Source organism: Corapipo altera, unplaced genomic scaffold (genome assembly GCF_003945725.1).
Source record: "Corapipo altera isolate COAL_440 unplaced genomic scaffold, ASM394572v1 2b, whole genome shotgun sequence".
In the NCBI taxonomy this organism is placed as follows: Eukaryota; Metazoa; Chordata; class Aves; order Passeriformes; family Pipridae; genus Corapipo; species Corapipo altera.
This window is the reverse complement of record NW_020884874.1, coordinates 29,510,490-29,530,688: the sequence shown is the minus strand read 5'-3', so window position 1 is coordinate 29,530,688 and position 20,199 is coordinate 29,510,490. Positions and strand designations below refer to the sequence as shown.

Genomic DNA, 20,199 nt, shown 5'->3' with positions numbered 1-20,199 from the left:
TCTCAGCGCGCATGAGCGGCCGCCCCGCCGCTGCTGGGCACGGTGCCGCGGTACCGCCGCCGCCGCCGCCGCTCCTCCCCGGGGCGCTGCGCTCCGCGCTGTCAGGCAAGGGGGAGCGACCGCGAGGCGGGGGAGGCGCCCTCCGCAGCTGGAGGAGGAGGAGGAGGAGGAGGGGGATGGTTGTGGGGGCGGGCAGCGGCAACCGCTGGCAGCAGCCAGGAGAAGCCCCGCTGGTGACTGGCTGGCGGCACACGCAGCTCTGAGGAGGCGGAGGGTGCCTGAGCCTAGCCGCGGGGCGGGCGACTGCTGCCGCGGGGGGAGAGGCTGCGGCGGCGGGCAGGGAGCGGCACACACACGCACACACACACACGCACACACACACACGCACACACACACACGCACACACACACACACACACACGTAGGGACAGGTGACAGCGGCGGCCGCGGCTGCCACGATGTGAGGCGGGGGGCGCGGGGGCTCCGCGGAGGGGCGAGGCGAGGCAGCCCGCACAGCTCCGGCGGCGGGAGGGGCGGCTGGGGCGGGGCCGGCCGGGCCCGGTGCGATCCCCGGCGGGCAGGGCGCGGGGCGTGGAGCGGCCGCGGGCGGCGAGTCGGGACCGGCGGTGGCGGCGCTTAGTGGGCTGACCGGCTCCTGTTTGCTTGGCTCCAGTCTGCGTCTCCGAGCCCGCGGGCCCCGATGAGAAGCGCCCCTGCGCTGCCGGACTGACGCCTCGCCGCCCTCCCCGCGCACGAGAAGGAGCGCGGCGCCCCCGATCGCGGGCCGCCCCTGCACCGCCCTCCCCGGCGGGGGCTCGTCTGCCGCCTGCGGGGCGGGCGGCGCGGCGGTGACAGCGCGGCGGCGGCGGCGGCGAGGCCGGGGGAGCGGGAGCGCCGCCGCCGAAGACCATGAGGAAATTTAACATTAGGAAGGTGCTGGACGGCCTGACGGCGGTCTCCGCCGTCGCCTCGGCGTCGTCCGCCGCGCAGCAACAGCAGGCGGGGAACCGGGAGACGGAAATCCAGGAGACGCTCCAGTCCGAGCACTTCCAGCTCTGCAAGGTGAATGAATGCTGCAGCCCCAAGCCAGCTGGCGGCCGGGGAAGGGGGCGCGCCGCCGCGATGGGCGCTGCGGGCTTTGCTCCTCCGTGCCTACCCTGCCCGCTGCTCCTGTTTACTTGTTGGATTTCAGTATTTCGGGGGGTGAAGAAGGGAAGAAAGCGGCGGGTGTAGCTGTACAGGTCTTGCTGGATTTCTCTAGTCATCTTTCTTGGAGAGTCTCAGGGTTTGTCGTCTTCTAGTAATACTGACCGTGTTCATGAAGGCTTCGTAGAAAGAGTTGGATGGATGGGGAAAGGAGTGATACCTAGCTGTAGCGCAGATGTGATTATCGCGGCATTTGAGTAGAAGCCTCTGCTAATGGGCCCGAAGGACAGGGGATCTGTTGCTCTGCGTTATTTGGAAATGCATTTTTCCTATTTCTTTACGCCTGAAAAAGGCTGTCGTCGTTTGTGGTGGTTTCACTGCAGTGTGTTGCCGAGTTGCTGATGCTGCTATTGCAAATCTCTAGAGACGAAGTTCCTGTTTATTTATTTGCTTGTATGTGATACACTAACTGCAATTTGTGACTGCACATTTCAGAAAATGATGCAGCGAATTAACCACGAGCTGTACCAAGAGGAATAAAAGCTGATTTGAATATCAATGCCCATTTTTATCTTTGCAATGCACCCATGGCCTAGCTTGACATGGATGAGCTTGTTCATGGATTCTCCTACTTGCTTTTTCTAGTATTGCAGACATTTCTGCTGCTTTTGCAAGGTGGTCACAAAGGATAGGGAAGAGAGCAGAGCTGTTGTCAGTTAGATCTTATTTGCTTGTGAAATACAGAGTTGTGGGGTATGCCTGCAACTTCAGTTAAGTAGAAGGAGTATATCGGAAGTTTGCTTTGTGTTTATGAGATCCTGGAATACCCCTGCTTTAAACTAAAGGTTTTGAAATGGAAAAGCTAGCATTTGTATGGCTTATACTGTGTGTGTTTATAGCAAAAATGAGAGTAGGTGACACTTTTATTATGTTCTCAATTCTGATTAAGTGCAGCCTGAGAAGCATAATGGAGTTATTACTTGGTCAATTACCAAATTAGTCTTGGCTAACCAAAAAGCTAGAAGTGCCAATAGCTTCATACCCGTTGTTGAGGTGGGGTATTTTTTGGTTTTGTTAATTCTGGGGCTGGCTGTTCTCTTTGGGGAAAGTAGAGGTTCTGTCAGGCTCAGGTTGTTTTCTTTTTTCCCTGCTGAGAGAGGTTGCACTGTCACCTGGAGCCCATTGGATTGAAATTGAAGTGATTCTCAGAAAAGCAAGTCTTTAGTAATTTGTAATAGCTCTGATGGCAAGTCTAGCTTTGTTGCCAAACTTGCTAGGCAGATCTCACATTTTAATAGTTTAGTGTCTTTGTTAGAGCTAAAAATAAGATTACTCAGGAAATGAAGTAGACGAAAAAATAAAATGCTGAGTTGATACAATCTTTGTACAGAAGAAATGTAGGATTCAAATTAAGTTTCAGAAAGTCTGACTATCACTTGGTGCTCAAGGATGAATGAGTAATTATGACTGGAAAACATCGTTTATAATTGGTTCATGTAAGACAGCTGATTTTCTCAATCTGTCATTTAAATGCTTTGTAGTTCCTTTTTAAATTGTGATTAACACTGAATCCTGTTTTCTAACATACAGTATTGATTCTGTTTATTTTTGATATCCTACTTGACACATCATTACTGCGATCCTCTGACTTGTTAGACCGTACGCCATGGTTTCCCCTATCAACCTTCAGCCTTGGCATTTGATCCAGTTCAGAAAATACTGGCTATCGGGACTCAGAGTGGAGCACTAAGGCTGTATCCTTTTGTATTCTGAAGTGGAATTAGTGCACTTTACGCAAGTGATATTTTGATTCAGCAGCTGGAACCCTTCAGAAGTCTGGTGGGAACCAGGTATGCAGGAGGGGAGAAAAAAAGCAAGCTCTGTTTTCTGTTTGTGGGTGGCTTGGCTATTATGGTTGCTTTTTGTGTCAGTTCAAGTTGTGTTCATGATGTGAGGCATGGCTGATCAGTCCCCATTATCTCAAGTTAATATATACATTTTGTAGAGGATTACTAGTGTGCTGACAGTTTACAGCAGCTGACTGGAAATCTAAAGACGTAGGCTGAGCTCTGTTTTGTTCTGCTCTGTCCTTTGGGATTGAAACATTCTGTACTGCTTGCTAAGGGTGGGTTTTTGAGGGGTTTTTTGGGTGATTTTTTTTGGGTGGTGGGCTTACTTTTGCTGGGCTTGTTCCTGAGATAAGCTTTGTAATGCTGTAGTTACCTGCTACTAATTCTGAGTAGCCAGATGATGGTTTCAAGTGGTAACAGTAAAGGGTACAGGAATTGTATCTCGCTAATAGTTTCCTAGTGACTGAGATAAGCAGAATGAATTTTTGAAATAAGGGCACCGGTAACCCTGCTTCTTTTTGTTCACTAAAAAGTGAACTATCCATATGTTCATAGCCATATGGTACCAGAGCCATATGGTACTATCCAAGCCATGTAACAACATATGTGTTTTAACTTTTATTTTTAAAAGATGATGTCCTGTAGATTCTTTAATCCACACTGCTAATGCCCAAACCTTTGCTTTTCAGCATAAGATAATTAATTGAATTCTTTGTTGTCCTAAAATTGGCTGAACTCTAAACACTATGGGGAAGGCATAGGCCATCTTGCTAGAAAAATTGACTTAATCCTCTTTAAACTGTAGGTAAATATAATATTTTCTTTTGCTACTTATATTAGTCTACAAGTACACCTTTTTTGTTTCTTTCTGGAACATCACTACTGTCCGTAAGGTTAATTGCTTTAAGAGGATTGACTTAAAAGTTGAAAAACTAGAACTGAAAAACTAGATTTGTATTATGAACTCCCAAGGTTTCTTAATTCAAAGCATGATGAACAGTGATGACAATGCAGTGTTCTTAATGCTGTATTTGAAACTAACCTTAACTCCATAAACTGTTGTTTTGAAAAGGTCATAAAGTTGGTGTAAATAAAGAATACAGTTTGTGTAGGTGATGTTAATAATAATAATAATAATAAGTGAGAAAGCAATAAATGAGAAAGCAAGAGACATAAAAGTAAGGATTTGGATTGGAAGAAAAAGAGAGATGAAAATGCACCTGTTTAGAGCTTGCCTATTATTTTGGGCAACATAATGTTGCAGTTTGGATAGTGATGACTCAACAAAACCTGTTTATGGATGCTTTTATGTGACTACATACACCTATGAATTCTTGGAGTGTGAATTACTTTCTAAATAATTGAGAGAGCAATTGGAAAATTGTTGGGGAAGAAACAGTTACTGTGAGAAAACGACAGAAAAGATATTTTCTAAAGATAGGGAAGAGGTTGCATGCAGAGGCTGAGAGGTTAGTGCTCCTCTAACTTGATGAGGAATATGCTTCTCAGTACTTTGATACAGTTCTTGATTCTTGGAAGAACTGCTTAAAAGCCCTCAACCTAAGCTGTAAACAGACAACATTGCAAAAGTTGCATCTCCTGTGATTACTTCCGCTTGTCAATGGAGGAGTGCAGGCAGAAGGAATAGACTTAGATTCCCAATACATATTCCCAATGTAAAACCAGCCCCTCACGTTCTGCGTAATGACACCAGTTTGAAAAGCACTCATTGGGAAAGAGTAAAGCTTGCAATAAGTGCTTGTTTCGTTCTATTGCTAAGAGATAAAAACAGAGCCAAAAAGTGCTTGTTGACCCTCAGAATGATTTGCCTGCTAAGGTTTTTATGAATAATAAATTATGTGCAAGGGTTCATTAAAGTGGGAGCCACTTACTCTTTAAAGCTGCAAGAGTGTTTTTAATTGAAATGAGGTATGGACTAGAAAGACTGAGTGTCAGTAAAGTGATATTCATTGAGAAATAAATCCAAAAGTGGGATCTTAATTTTCTTCTGTTTTCGTGCTGTGAGAGTATAGAAGTAAAGGAACGATAATGCTTCTTTCATTGCCTACCAGCAAATGGCAGCTGGGTATTAGTGTTTTCCTCGTGTCTTCAAGTATAGGTGAATCTTTTCAAGCTTTCTCTGCTTTTCTATTGTAAGTAAGTGATCTGAGGAATTGGGAAACAAGTCTTTTTCTAGAAAGGGTATTAAAGATAAAATATTCTTGAATCAAGGAATGAGAACCTGTTTGAAATTTCATATGAGGAAATTAATGTTAAAGTCCTGATTTGACTTCAGGTATTTATCAGCTAAATAATGTCTTTACAGAGGTTATCTGTATTTGATCAGACTTCAGTCTGGGTATTTTAAATTCAGAACCAGTATTGATCGGAACAGGTGGAATTTTCTTAGCAACACTTATCTCATTCTTCTTTATGAGGACTGTAACCACTAGTGAAAGAACAGAGAGACTTCTAATACACAAATACTAAATGTTGTCTCTAGTGCTGTTACAGTGATGTGTAAAAATAGAACTAAAGTTTTTTCTGAAAACACAAAATCTGTGAATGCAAATATACTATCAGTTCACTGACTTTGTCTTTAATAGATAAATATACTAAATAACATCAATGCTGTATTGAGTTCACTGAATCCACAAAATAATTGTAAAAATGGAAATACTTAAACTATAGATGTCATGTTTCCCTAGTTGAACTGAAGTAGAATTACTACTCTGTTAATATACTTTGCCTCTAGGCTCAATGAGTTAAAATTGGATGGGAGTGTTGTGTAGTTGGTAACTTAGTGTGCCAAAGGTGTGACTGCCATTCCATGCCTATAAGCAGCAGTTGGTTCAAGATCTTGCAGTTTTAAGAGGGAGAGAAATCCATAAAAACACTAGAAGACTGCTTTTAGTGTAAAACTTAAACCTAAAGAGTCATCAAAGGTAGTTTGGGATTATTCATTACCTTAACTTGAGCAGTATATCCCTTGTATTCCTTTTAAAAATCTTGATTCTACTTCCAGAGTTACTTAGGAATATTTCTAGCTCTTTAGCTAAAAAACTAAAAAGTAAGTGTTTGAGGCAGACTGGTGTTACTCAGGTATTAACCTTAACTGGAGAAGTATTTTTTCCCTCCGTAGAAAGGAATACTTTGAGCAATTACCAACAAAAGCTGTGTTCTGTTTTCAGCTCTGAAGAACAGCTTGGTTCCTTTACTGTGTATGAGGAAAAGTTGCAGAGTGAGTAGCTTAGTAGAATACAAACCTTGGACAGCCAGCTGATGTGACCATCTCCCTGACATAAGGATCTGTTGAAAATAGTTGTTTGATTCTGTTTTCACTGTTGCAGGGGAAACTGAGTGATGAGGTAGGCAGAAGGGCAGATGCACAGTGCTGAGTGACATAAAATCTCAAATGATTTGTCACAAACAGTTGCACTCACCTGGACATGCTGATCCAGTTGTTCCTCTGACTATGTGGTATGTGATGCTGATTGGAGGACACTTGTTCCAGATGCTTGAGGTGTTTGAGTCTTGGCTTGAGCCTGCCTCTATTGTGGCACTTCTGCCTTGGGCTCCCCCCTTCTTCGCAGTGCTGGATTTTTGTGGATGTGATTCCCACAGGAAGCAGTTGTGCTTTCTATTGATTTCAACCTGCTATGGTCAGTGTAAGCTGCTGGTGGCCTCATTTGTCATTGCAGGTCAATATCTTTGGCTTTCTCCATACTTGAAGGGATTTAGCTGCTGTTACCAGGATGGCTTTTGGCTTTTGATCTGCTGTTGCAACTTGTGAGATATCAAGTAGTTAAAAGTTCATCTATGCTTTGCTTCTTTTCCATGTGCATAATTGGCTTTGCTTTGTTTTCTCAGCAGATATAAAGCCTTTTAATGAGTTAGCTTAGTATATCTGCTCATGGTTTAACTTGATGTAATTGGCTAGACTTCACCCCATGACATCCAGACAATGTTCAGTGTCATAGGTAATAGCCCTACTTCCATGCTGTCCATTGCTCTCTCTTCTACTTAACAATCCCTCTAGAAGTCTAATATGATCTGAGTGGGGTGGCATTTAAACTCTAAAAAGGCTTAAGAAAGATGAAATGGACTTCTTCAGGACTTTTTTTGTCTTTAGGATGATGTTTCCTCAGAACTTTAAGTCCAGGGCCCTGTACAATTACTAATTTAATAGTCAGCTGAGCTTTTTTGTTCTCTTTTATAAGGTAGAATAAACTGTGAAGCTAAAGCAGAGGAAATTGAAGTAATTCTCCTGCCCTCTGCAATTTAACTGCTCCATATTAAACAAGTTTCTTTATTTTTTTGCACTTTAATTTCTCAGTAGAAAAACTAGAACAATATATCAAATGAGATGTATTGTGATTGTCTGCCAACATGAATACAATATCTTTATTGATGCTTCATGACTTAAAAATACACATTTACAACTTGAAGCTCAGCCTATCTCTTGATAGAAGGAATTCTTAAAAGGAAGACCATTACCACTAGAAATTCTTGAGAAACCTGTAGAATAAGTGTTGTACCTTTCACACAGACCAAATTGTGCCTCAGATTCTTTATTCCCAGCAGAATAGGTTATTTAATTTAGCTTTTTTTTTCTCTTGGAAAAAAAGTTGTGAGAACTCACAACTTACTTTTTTTTATCAAAATAGCCTGGGTGTGAGGTTCCACACAGTCAGTTTCTGAATTCTCTGGAGCTCTAACAAAATACTATTTCAAACTTGTGATGTGGTTATATCCATTAAACATACTTTTCCTTTGGATTATTCAGACTATGTAAGACAGTCTGACTGTGATTTTTTTCATTCTCATGGAAGCATGAACTTCAGATATTGTATATTGGGTTTTTTGTTTTGTAGGTATTTTTTTGTTGAAGTAGTTCTACACCTGCTATTTCTCTGTAGTAGCTCTACACTGGCAGTAGGACAGTGGCTGGAGTTGTTTACAGTATGCAGAGCAAAGATTTCAGTTTTTCAAACTGAAGTTGACACAGCTTCACTTGGGGCACTGGACCAGATGAATGTGGGTGATCTTTTCTGACCTAAATTATTCTGTAATTCTTTCCTTTCTATGAATATGCCCAAGTTGAACTGAACTACTCTTTTGTGGATTGTCGGGGTCTTTTGTCATTTGTACACTGAAGAAAATCGTCTCAACCTTTGTAAGTAGTGTTCTGGACTTTGAACAAGTATTCCTGTTTTGGGAAGAGTACTTTGGTAAGGCTAATAAAAATATTGCAGTAGTCTTATGCTCGACAGACTCTGATTATTTATTAATAAGAAAATATTTATTGGCTACCTTGCCACCCAATTCATGTAGAGTAGTTAAACAGGAAAAGTACTTAGCTTAAAGTATACGTCAATCTTGTCACATTTCCATTTCTTTTACCATTACTGCTTTTCTTGTTATATCTTCCAGCACATAATTCATGTGGCTATCATTAGTTCTCGTATATCTTTCTTTCAATGAAAAATCCCCATTCTCTAAATGAAGAAAATAGCTACCTTTGGGTATTCTGAAGTGAAATATGGACAAAATAGCATGATGAGACATGTATCTCTTAAAAATGTATGGAATTATAACAACTTAGTCCTACACAGAGAAAACTTGGACTGAATTCTCCGTAGCAAATAGGATGGTGTACTTTTTAAATCTGTGGTTTTACTTATTGGGAGACTTGGTGTGCTGGTTTTGGCTGGAGTAGAATTAGTTTTCTTCACAGTAGCTGGTATGGAGCTGTGTTTTCTATTTGTGCTCAAAACAGTCTTGATAGTATGGCAATGTTTTCCTTATTGCTGAGCAGGGCTTAGACAGTCAAGGCCTTTTCTGTCTCTCACTCCACTCCCACAGTGAGCAGGCTGGAGATGCAGAGGGAGCTGGGACAGGACACAGCCCAGGACAGCTGACCCAAGGGATACTCTATACCATATGGTATCATGCTCAGCATATAAAGCTGGGAGAAAAAGGAAGAAAGTTAGGTTGTTTGGAATGATGGCATTTGCCTTCCCAAGTTATTGCTATGGATGATGAATCCCTGCTTTCCTGGAGGTGGCTCCTGCCTGCCCATGGGAAGCAGTGAATGAATTTCTTGGTTTGCCTTGCTTTTGTGCATGGCCTTTGCTGTACTTATTGAACTGTCTTTATCTTAAACCATGCATTGTCTCTCTTTTCTGATTTTTCTCCCCCATCACACCGAGGGAGTGAGCGAGGGGCTGTGTGGGGCCCAGTTGCTGGCTGGGGTTAAATCACAGCAGTCCTTTAGGGCACCCAATGTGCAGCTCAAAGGGTTTGAGATAATGACAGGTTTGACTGGAATTTGCCAGATTGAATTTATAGCTGTAATTGCTGATTAGCTATTAATTGGCAGATGCTTGTAATGAACCTTGCTTGCCTGACAGTATATTAGTCTGGTGCTTGTTAGTGGCTGGTTTTTGCTTTCTCTGCATGCTGTGCTGCTTATCACCTTACTGTGCTGTGCCTGGGCACATTCTGATAACAGCAGCGGTGATGTGCCTGGGCTGGCGGATGGCCAGGGCCTCTCTGACGTGTCTGTGCTGCTAGACTGGACTGGCTGCAACTCCAGTGTGAACTCAAAGGGACTGTGACCTGTGGATGAGACCATGTGGGAGCAGCTAAATCTTGAAATGTCTGTGAATAACCCCATGCCAGAGCAGGTACATCTTGAAGTGTCTGTGGCTGTGTCTGTGTGAGTGCAGCAGCAGGAATACCTCTGAAGGGATTGATGCACAAGGATAAGTCTGTGCTGCAGCAGATAGAAATTGAAGCATCAGTGGCTGTACCATGAGGTCATGCTGGAACATCTCAAAGTGTGTGTCCATAGATAAGGCCAAAACAGAGCAGGTATTCCTCTGGAGGGACTGCAACCGTGAGTAAAACCATGTTAGAGCAGGTTTATTTCTGAAGGGACTTCGGGTAAGGCCATGCTGGAGCAGGTGTATCTCTGAAGGCATTGTGACCCAGGGATAGGGTCATGGTGGAACAGATGCACCTCAGAGCAACTGTGGCTGTGGGGAAGTCTATATTAGCAGGTCTTTGATTTGAAGAATTATTGCCTATAGTTCTACTAAAGCAGCTTTTAGCAGTAATTCCTTTTGTTCAAAAATACTTAAAGTATAACTGTATTGAAACTCGTACTGTAATTTACAAAAATGAACTTTACAATGAAAACTTCCCTCTAGGTATTTTACTGACATAGTAGAGGCTTAATGGCTAAAGCTTTGCAGCTTCAAACTTGCTGGGTCATGGTGAGCCCAGGGAAGGAAATCTTTGGAAGGGAGGCAAAGTTTGCAAGGCTGCAGGTTACTGTAGCACTGGCATAGTCTGTTTCCTTGTACATTGTAGCTATTTGTGAAACACTGAGGTGGTATGGATAGCGTGATCTGATGATGTTAGGGTAAACTGTAATAGGAAATTGGCTGACTGGGACCCAGCTTATGCTTTCAGACTTGTGGTACACTGCTAAACTCACCAGGATTTTAATTCAGCGTTTTAAAGGATTTATTCTTTCTTGGTCACTGTGGAAGGGCTTTTAGAACTGAGGTAGCGCTATTGCTGCAGGAGATGACGAGCAGTTTTAGTGAAGTTATGTCTGGAAAAGTAGGAGCAACTTAAGATTTGAGATGTGATAAAGAAAGATTGAAAGCACAAATCAAAGTTGCAAACCCTTCCTAAGAAAACTTTGTTTGACAGAAATTTTGTAACTTCGTTAGACTTCTGGGTGTCCAGGTCTCTTTGTTGTACAAAGGTTTCTCAAGGCAAAGATAAGCGTTCTTACAAAGTAACTTTAAGGTGACGCGAAGTGCTCTCAATTGTGGTTTTGTTTCCTATTGCTCTTCTAGAACTGTTTTTTGTTTCTTAGTTTAATGGAACATTAATCATCATCATGGCTAGGCTTCACAAATGAAGATTTGGGAAGGGCTCTACCCACGTTTGTTGCAAGCGTGTTGGTGGCTAAAAAGGCCAATACGAGATAGGCACGTCCGGTTGCAAAAGGCACAGCAGAAAGACTCCTTAGATGATATTGCAATAAAACCATGCATTATTTATCAGAGTCCCATAGCACATCTTTTCTTTTTTTTTTTTTTTTTTTTTTTTTTTTTGCTAGGCTTATCTGTGTAGAAGCTCAGTGAAAAACGAAATAAAACTTGTACATTGTTACCTTCAATATGAAGTTAAATGTAACTGCTGGACATCAATTTTGGGAACAGTTCACTTTGTCCATGATCTCAGCAAACTGGTAATGGTTTCACATTTTGAAAAATAGAGTTCTTCATAGTTCTCATAACTTGAGAGAGTTAATACTGTGGTAAGTCTTTATCTTTAATCTCTCGTGTCTTCTCTTTTCCTCTTGCTGTTCTCAATGTGGCTCATCTTGGAGCGTACTATCAAACTGGTCTTTATAATTTTTTTGAAAAATGCAGATTTTTAATCCTGAAAAGTACATCTTTTTAAGTAGACAAGACACTGCTTTTCCAGAGATCTAATTCTTTGACAGATTGTGATTTATTTATTTGCCAGTGTGAGGAATAAGTTTGTGGTACTTGTGAGGCAAAACCGCATATGAAAGCGCATTGCTTACCTGCTGCCAGTGTGCTGTCTGTCAGCAGCTTTTGAAGTTACCTTATTTTGCTGAACCATAAGTTTCAGTTGTGGTGTTGTAATTGGTACTTCAGTGCTAGTCTAGCGTTGCCTCTTAGTATTCAACTGGTGATAGCTTAGTGACCTTTTTCATGTCAACGCTTCTATCACAGGCACTTGATAATTGTACAGCTTACATGTTTATCAAAGGGAGCACTAAGTTACTACTACTGTTGACTTCCAGTGCAAATACAGGTGAAGGTCTGGTGACATAATTTAAATCTGTCAGTGATATTTGTATCACTGAATTTAGGCACAGTTTAAAATAATGAAGGTTTTGGAAACAGCTAAAACTGAAATATTTCAGTAGAGAGGACTGGTAGAGTGGTGTAATTCCTTTTTTAGTAAATTTCTAAAATGGGTAGCCTCTCTCAGCCTGTGGGGACTCTTACTGAATCCTGAATCCTCTTGATTTTTACAATACTTTCATGAAATTACTTTTTTCTGTGTCTGTCATTTAGTTTGTTCTGACACACTGATGTTTGCTTTAAGACTTTCTGACAAAAATGAGAACCATTTTGTCTTACACTTAAAATCTCTTCTTAATAAGAGATTCTAAAATTGCTTTTGTGTCTGAGATCTGTACAACTCAATGATAGCCTTGGTCTGTGTACTGCTTGTTCTAACTTAATTCTTTCAAAGATTTAGTCTATTTTGAATCCTTAAACTTTACTTAAAAGAAATCTAGTAATTGATGGTGCTTATATTGAGGCAGCTATAGCAATTGCTGAATTAAGATTGATTTTAGTACTGCATTGGTAAGATTTTTTTATTAAAGTTCTGGAGTAGGTCCTCCCTAGTCTTTTGTCCACAATAGTTCTGATCTTACAGCTTCTTACTTGAGAGATTTTTGAGATTTTTTCATTTGCTTTGAATTCTGAGGGCCAAGAGTAGTGGAAGTAGGTGAAGCTTGAAATGTGTGTCTGCGACTGTAGAAAACAAAGTGCAAGATGAAATAGTTTGAAAAATGCTAGGTTCACAGAATCACACAATGGATAAGGTTGGAAGCAACCACTGGAGGTCATCTAGTGCAACCTCCCTGCTCAAGCAGGGCCCCCTAGAGCACATTACTCAGGATTTTATCCAGATGGCTTTGTTAACATGAAACCAAAAGTTTTTGTAGTAACGATGATACTGATCATGTAATACTTGAAAAAGGGCAGTCTGAAGTGTTGCAGTTTGCAAAATCAATTACTTGATTGCTGTACAGTTGTACAGAGAGAAGTTTATAGATCGATAGAAATAACTAGAGGCTACTTTATTTACACATTTTGCTGAATATCATGGTATTTTGTTTCATAAACACTTTAATAAGGTAGTAACAAAACCTAGTTTCTGTTTGGGAAACCTGAAGCTTAATTTCCTTCTAAGATTGAGTTAATATAATTGCAGTGGCCATTGCTTCTATGTTCACATTAAGTTTTAGCCTGGCCCACTCAGCACACAGAGTGCTCTTACAAGCAATGCTGGTGGAGAAAAGAAGTTAGGTTCTCCACCAAGAAGGCTATAGATTAAACTCACCCTTTTATGAGGTATTTCCCGTGGATTCTTCAAGATTTAATTGTCTTCTCCTGCTTCTATATTCTTTTGAAACTCTTCACAGGAGTTTAACTTTGGAACTTTGTAAGCTAGGGAACTAAAAAACAGATACAAATCCAAAGGAAGCAAGATTTGTACTTCTGCTAAGTGAGCTGTTTTATTTTGTGTGATTCCTGCTGTTTCAAGCAGGGGATTATATTGTGTAGCCTCTTGAAGCTCCTGCGAGGCTTGTACTCTGTATGTGTTCAATTAATATCATTAGATTTTTGGTTCACATGAACATGATAAATTTAACACTTCAGGAGTAGACAACTGAAGAGGTAATCCAGCTGGTGTCCAGTGTTTTTGATAAGTTTCTACTAAAGACTCTTCCTCTTTCCCATCTAGTAACACTGATTTGTAGTCAGCAGCAGCAGATGGACAAAAGCGATTTGCATTTTTCTACTTGCTCATTAGGGAAAAATATAGAATGCTAATTTTTTGTGATCACTTAATGTTGAATTGATAGGATTAGCATGCCTGGTTTTTTTTAGCATATGCTCTTTCCAGTCATACTACCTTGTTAAACAGAGCAGATGTTCATCTTCACAGTTGAAAAACATTCTTAACTGAACTTTGTAGTGTTGTTATGAGAGGTACAGTTACTAAGCTTTAGTGATGCTTATTAATATGCAGAGTGATAACTCACCTAGCATTCCCTTTTATATGTGTTCCAAACCTGTGTAGTAAACTGAGATTAGCTTCACAGCCACCCTTAAATATCAGATAAAAAGGAAACTCACAAAACACCCTCCAAACAACAATAAAACCCAAAAAACCCAAAACACAACCAAAACCAACAATAAACTTTCTGGCACCTCATTCTTTAAAGTAATTAAAAGAGTAACATAACATTTTAAAAAGAAATCCTGTTACTAACCTGGAAAAAGGGTGGCCTAGCTCTTAAAAGTACAGTCTTTTTAGTAATGTCTCCATGTTTTCATAAGGGCTGTTGGTCAAAGGAAATAGTTTTCAAGTAGCAGTCACTCACAAAGAATACTACTGTTTTCTTACACATATTTTGTACTTACTTCTCTATTTTTCAGTTTAAAAAAAATAAATAAAGGCATAGGTCCAAATTTTTTTCAATTATGCATAGTTTATGTGGCTACTTAGATGTGATGGTACTTGTTTTCTTAAAGACGTTGCCTGTGGAAGCATTTTGAATATAGTCCTAATTATGTTAATAGTCAAAGGGTTAGCAAAAAAAAGATAAAATGGGATTTGTAAGTGTTTTACAGGAGAGGCAGCAGGCGCGAACTTTTATAATATTGTTTCTTTTCTTATTGGAGTAGCAAAGGATGAAAACTACTTTTGAAGTCTGGCAGTATAAAAGAATTTTTTTCTTATATGAATACTCTGCCAATAATTTCCAGATCAAATAAATGCATTCTGGATTAAAAAAAAATAATAGAGAGGACGTGGTATTTTCTGACTAAACTTTATTGACTTTTGATGATCCGTTCCTTCTGCTGACAATTCCCAGTGAGAGAAGCAACACATTAGATGTTGCTAACAGTGACATTTGGTTGCAAAATATTTAGAAACTGCAGTTTTATATTTTAGCATATCATAACCAGAAGTCGTTCCAGTACTTTGATAGTCATGTTGTTTATAAGACCAATGCATGCTGTCATTTCCACTCTTAATTTTTTTGATGATGTTTTTTCACCCTCTTTTACTTCCTGTAGTTTTCTATGAATAACAGATAGCTTTCCTGCATTAAAAGAGAAGTTTCAGTTATCTGTAGCACATTCGGTGTAGTATTAGTGCTGAAAGCCATAAAGTCCTCTGTTAGAGCAGTTTGCAAATATGATTATACAGAGAGAAACTTAACTCCTACAGATCTACAAGTATGTAGACATCAAGGCTGGTGCATAGCTATATTTGGAGAGCTAAGTGATCAATACTTGAACGTTAATATACTTGAATGTTAACATTAATTGCTGTTATAGGAGACACTGCTAGGCTGCATGAACCTCTGACTTGAATCAGTATAGTGGCTCCTTTTCAATGGTCTGACACACTCCTGACAGAGGAAAGAATTCCTTTGAAGTTGCTTAACAGTGTGGTTGCACAGACTTCATTTAAACTCAGTACTTCACATGGTAATAATTTTTATAGACACAAAAATTTCTTAGCTTTTCTGGTTTGTTAACAAGGAAACATCTTTGCTCCTTAAGCAAAACTTGAGATGCCTGAACAGTTGATGGAAATATATTTCTGGTATGGTAAAACATGAAATTCCAAGACTGCTGAAGTGGTGAGTTTAATGTCAAGGCAGCTGCTGTGCAAACCGGAGTGTGGTAATCACACTGTAATCTGGTAATGTTCTCTGCCTTCAGTTTTTCTTGTCTGCAATGGAGGTTACTGTTGCAATTAGAACAGAGTGCTGGGCGAGTTCAGAAAACAATGGCCTTGAGTAAGTTAAAGGAGAAATACTACTCTGTACCATTCTTCAGATGTCATAGTGTGCTACTAGAGTAATTGTAACCAATTTGGCAAAGAAGATGCTACTAATGCTTGCTGTTGCAGTCTTCAGCATTTAAATTGGCGTTTTTAGGAGTATAATCTCACCTGCCATAGAAAAGCTCATACAAAGAGACTGTTCTTGCAAATATTTCTGAAATTTATTTGTCAAATTTAGTAGATTTTGGTTACAGTACAGGTAAAATATTTTAAAACATAGTTTGAAAACTTTGTCCACATAGGTTGTTCTACAAAAATAGAACCCTAAAAGCTTCAGCATACGGAGGATTCTCTACCTGTCATTGTTTGCTATAGTACAGACAGTAACTGTAAATTATACAACTGTACTTAATTTGGGGGCATTCACTTCTGATGAAATTATACTCAGGGATACTTGTTACTAGTATTGTCTTAGTGTTTTAATGGAGAAGCTTTAAAGATGATCAATGTGAGTGTGTTCTGTATGAGTGATACTGAACCACTATAAATATATCATTTTCAGCTCCCAACAAGTAGCTCAAGGCTGGTCACAGCTATTATTTGGTATGTTACTTCTCTGGTTGTCTTTTTTCTGTAAAAGGCTACTTATAGATGCCATCCAATGTACTATTTTTGTTTATGTTTGACTGGAATACATGTATTGGTCTATCGTGGCAGTTTTTAATAAAATAGACTTCATCCTGGATTTTAGCAAAAAGGCACTAGTTAATGTCCCTTTTTTCACTTTTATTTGAGGAGATTTTACGAAGATACTGTTTCTTTTATAGCTGCTGTTTTGGTTTATTGAAGATCATTGGTTAATAGAAATAATTTCTGCTTGTCTTTTGAAATCTCATCTGTATTTATCTTAAGCATATGCAGTTCTCAGTGTCTGTATAACTGGTTTCTTTTTCTCAGAAAATAATTCTTAAAAAGTACTACTTTACAGTTTTTCAGGTATGCTTTATAGTACAGTGCTGTTACTAGTAGTGTAAATTATAGCCCTTGTCTGTGAATAGTTTCCAAGAATGTATCTATCTGGGTCTCTGATGATCTGGGGTGAATGATTTAACTCTTTCCTCTTTATTCTTTGCTTCAAGAGGATCAAGTTTGTGTATATATGTGGTTTGTGAGGAGGGGTGAGGCTTGTTTCTGTTGAAATATTTTTCTCCTGACTCTGCAGTTTTGTTACCTCGTGGTGAATTTGAAGGCTGTCAGCCTCACAGATTTTAAAGAGTCAGACTGAATGTGTGTGGGAAACTGTAGGTGATTCTTGTTTCAATATCCTAGTTCTTTCAGCTGTTCCTAGAACAACACCTTTCAGCTGTTGGGAACCTGCACATTAGCGGGAAAAATTAGTAATAATCAGACTTCAGGTTGCAATGCTTTAGAATCATAGAATCAACCAGGTTGGAAAAGACCTCTGAGATCATCAAGTCCAACCCTTGATCCAACACCACCGTGGTTACTAGGCCATGGCACTAAGTGGCACATCCAGTCTCATCTTAAAAACCTCCAGGAATGGTGAATCCACCACCTTCCTGGGCAGCCCACTCCAATGTCTGATTACTCCCTCTGTAAAAAATTTCTTCCTGGTATCCCACCTAAACCTCCTCTGGCACAGCTTAAGACCGTGCCCTCTTGTTCTAGTGCTGGTTGCCTGGGAGAAAAGATCGACACCCACCCGGCTACAACCTCCATGTATCAATCAGGAGGTTTTATAGTCCTTTGTTGCAAAAGAAGTTGGGATATGTTGCAGTCAAAACGCGTCCAGACTTGTAATGCTTCAAAGAACTAAAGGGAATCTCCATGCAGCTGGCCAGAAAAGGTTCCCTTTTTATAAGGAAAAATATGCTTAGCTTTTTCTCATAATACTTATGTGACTTGAATTTAGTTCTGGTGGAATTCTTTACCATCAGGAAGTCTAACTCTTCAATTTTTTTTTTTTTTTTTAATTCACACAGAGCTATTGACCACTGTAAATATACGATGGGATTATTTGTTCCTGTTTAAGATTGCTGTTCTGGTATGCTAACATTTGAAAGAAGAAATAAACTTTTAATGGTACCTTGTAAAGGTGGTGTTACTCTCTTCAAACTTTTCTAGCAAAATCTTGAAAATAATAGTTTTTCCCCCATGTTTGTTTTGGGTTTTTTTCCCTAGTAAATGTTTAAGAGGAACATCACAGGTGACTTTGGTCTGAAAGATATTAACTTAAATGCTTACTATTCCAGCTTATATCTGAGCTTCGTGTGTTTTCACTCCTCATCATGCAGAGCATATATAAAATTCCAGAGGTTACAGCTTCTAGTGAGTTATAGTAGCTGGCTGAGGATTACGTCTGTTTTCCTCTTGTATTTTTGATAGAAGGTGTTACAGAAGTGAACTTCCAAAACTAATTTAATTTTCTCTATTGCTGAATAGAAAAAGCTGTCTGACACTCAAAACATTAAAGCAAATATTTTAATCAAAACACTTTAAGAACTGATTTACACTGTATACATGCAAGTTCTCCTGGCTCAAAGAAGGTCTGAACCGATGAGGCTACAATGCCACATTAATTTTAATTATCTGGATTTGCTGCTTAGAAACTATCTTGAGGTTGGGTGAAGAGTCCTGTTCCAGACTTTTGTCTGAGCTCCTGGATATTTTCATGCTATGGCATTTCTGAAGTGCTCTTTTCCACAGCTGAAAACTTCCCTAGAGAAGGTAGGAAACCCCATCTATTCAACATTAAAACCTCAGTAAAGATCTGGATTGTGGTTGTAGTCTACCTCAAACAGTGAGTACTTGATTTTTTTAATTTTTTTTTTTGGTCTTGTTTTAATTTTCTTTGTGGAGGTAGTACTGTGACTCGTGGTGATGATAGAGGTTACTTTTTTGGAATATGCGTGATCGTTAGGTTTTCAAATATCTTTTAACTAAGCAGCAACCATTTCACTTTCTTGAAGTGGTTCTTGTGTACATAAGTTGCTGATGATTCCAATGGGAACCAAATTGTTTAAAAAAAAATAGTTCAGACTTTGTTTTGTATTTAACAACAGTCATTTTGAAGGTAGTAATTTTCTGAAGCAAATCTTCAAGCAAATCTTGCATAGACTTGCTCTTAACCTTACCTTCTCTTTACCATTTAAAAAAAAGTGAGAGGAACAGCAGTGGAAATGTGAATGTCTTCTCTTGGCATTTGGGGAGCAGAGTGGTAGTGAAGGAGATGGAAGTGGTGTATGGAAAGGAAAACCCCTATGGTTTCTGTAGCCTTTCCTTCACTGTGCAGCAAGTGCACACAAATACTCAAGTTTCTTTAAACCAGCAAGCCCCTTGACCCTTTCCTTGCTTCTAATAAATCAGAGGTCAAGTTATTAAATTCCAGTGCTTGTATTTTTTCATAAGATTATCTTATTCATGCAGAAGTATTGCTGGATATTTCTGTTAAGCTACAGGATTGTGGAAGAAACTTAGAAGTGCTGAGCAGCATAAACAGGTATAGCTCTTTGAGGGGCTTGAAGCAATACAGGTGTCTTTAAGGGGCTTGGAGCAATACTTTGCTGTATATGGCACTTCCTTCAAGCCACCGTATGAAAAGAATGGGGTTTCCCCTTTCCTTGGAACTGGAACAGTTACGGGAAGTGAGTTGCAATATATGGATATCCATTATTTTGGATACTTTCATCTGGAGGAAAGACAGATATTTTGCCTGTGAAACCTGTTATCATATGATTAAATCTTGTAGTATTATATGTTATGTAACTTTGGAAATGCTTCCTGTGATTGCATGCACCATTTTATACAGAGTTTCTTGGTTTAGGGTGTTGAGGTAATGCTTTGGATGGGTTATGGGCCTAATCTGGGTTTCTGCCCTCTTATCAGCTTCCTATTTTAATAAAATTTACAGCAAACTATTATCTGCAGGAAGGATGTATAGGAGAACTAACTTGAACTGTGTGCTTTTCTGCTGATGATCTGTTTTCCATCTTGTAGTATTAAACTGGGCTGTGTGTGCTTGGAAATCTTGTAACACTGTTTGAATTATTCCCTTCCCAGTGCTAATAAAAGCATTTTCCTTCTGACATCCACAGCTTGTACAAAACAGAAGCTCTGTGTTTATACTCTCATGGGAACTCTGTAGCACTGTTGAGTGGTGCATTTCTTAGGGCCAAAGAAAGGACCCATCTGAAGTCCTCTAGTACAATGAGAAATAGTAAACTATAGTATCTAAGGTGGCACCTGCAACAACTTTTAAAAGAAGAGTTAAGGTGGAATAGGTAGCGTTATTTTTAAAGCTAGGGTTTACATCTTAATAATATTGAAGAATGGCATGTTTTAATGCTGGGGTTTTTTTTTTAATCTGGCAATGTAGGTTTCGTTAATGACCACTCATCTTTTTGACATTTTTAGATAAAATTTAAGCTGAATAGTGCAAAACATTTACAATTGATGTCGAACTAGTGCATTAGCTTTTAAAAATAAATTACCATCATGCATTTGAGGGATGTGAATTAAGGTTG

The 20,199-nt window shown here is 39.7% G+C and overlaps 1 protein-coding gene across 6 annotated transcripts in view; it reads left to right on the top strand.

Annotated features, from left to right (window-relative positions):
• Positions 1 to 780: 780 nt before the first annotated feature.
• STXBP5 (syntaxin binding protein 5) overlaps positions 781 to 20,199 on the top strand; it is a 103,549-nt gene continuing 84,130 nt past the window's right edge. For all 6 annotated transcript variants that reach the window (XM_027632601.1, XM_027632587.1, XM_027632574.1 and 3 more), the window contains exons 1-2: positions 781 to 1,061; positions 2,802 to 2,899. In XM_027632601.1, coding sequence (XP_027488402.1) covers positions 909 to 1,061; positions 2,802 to 2,899 — 251 coding nt within the window. In that variant the 5' untranslated portion in view covers positions 781 to 908. The remainder of the gene's footprint in view (positions 1,062 to 2,801; positions 2,900 to 20,199) is intronic.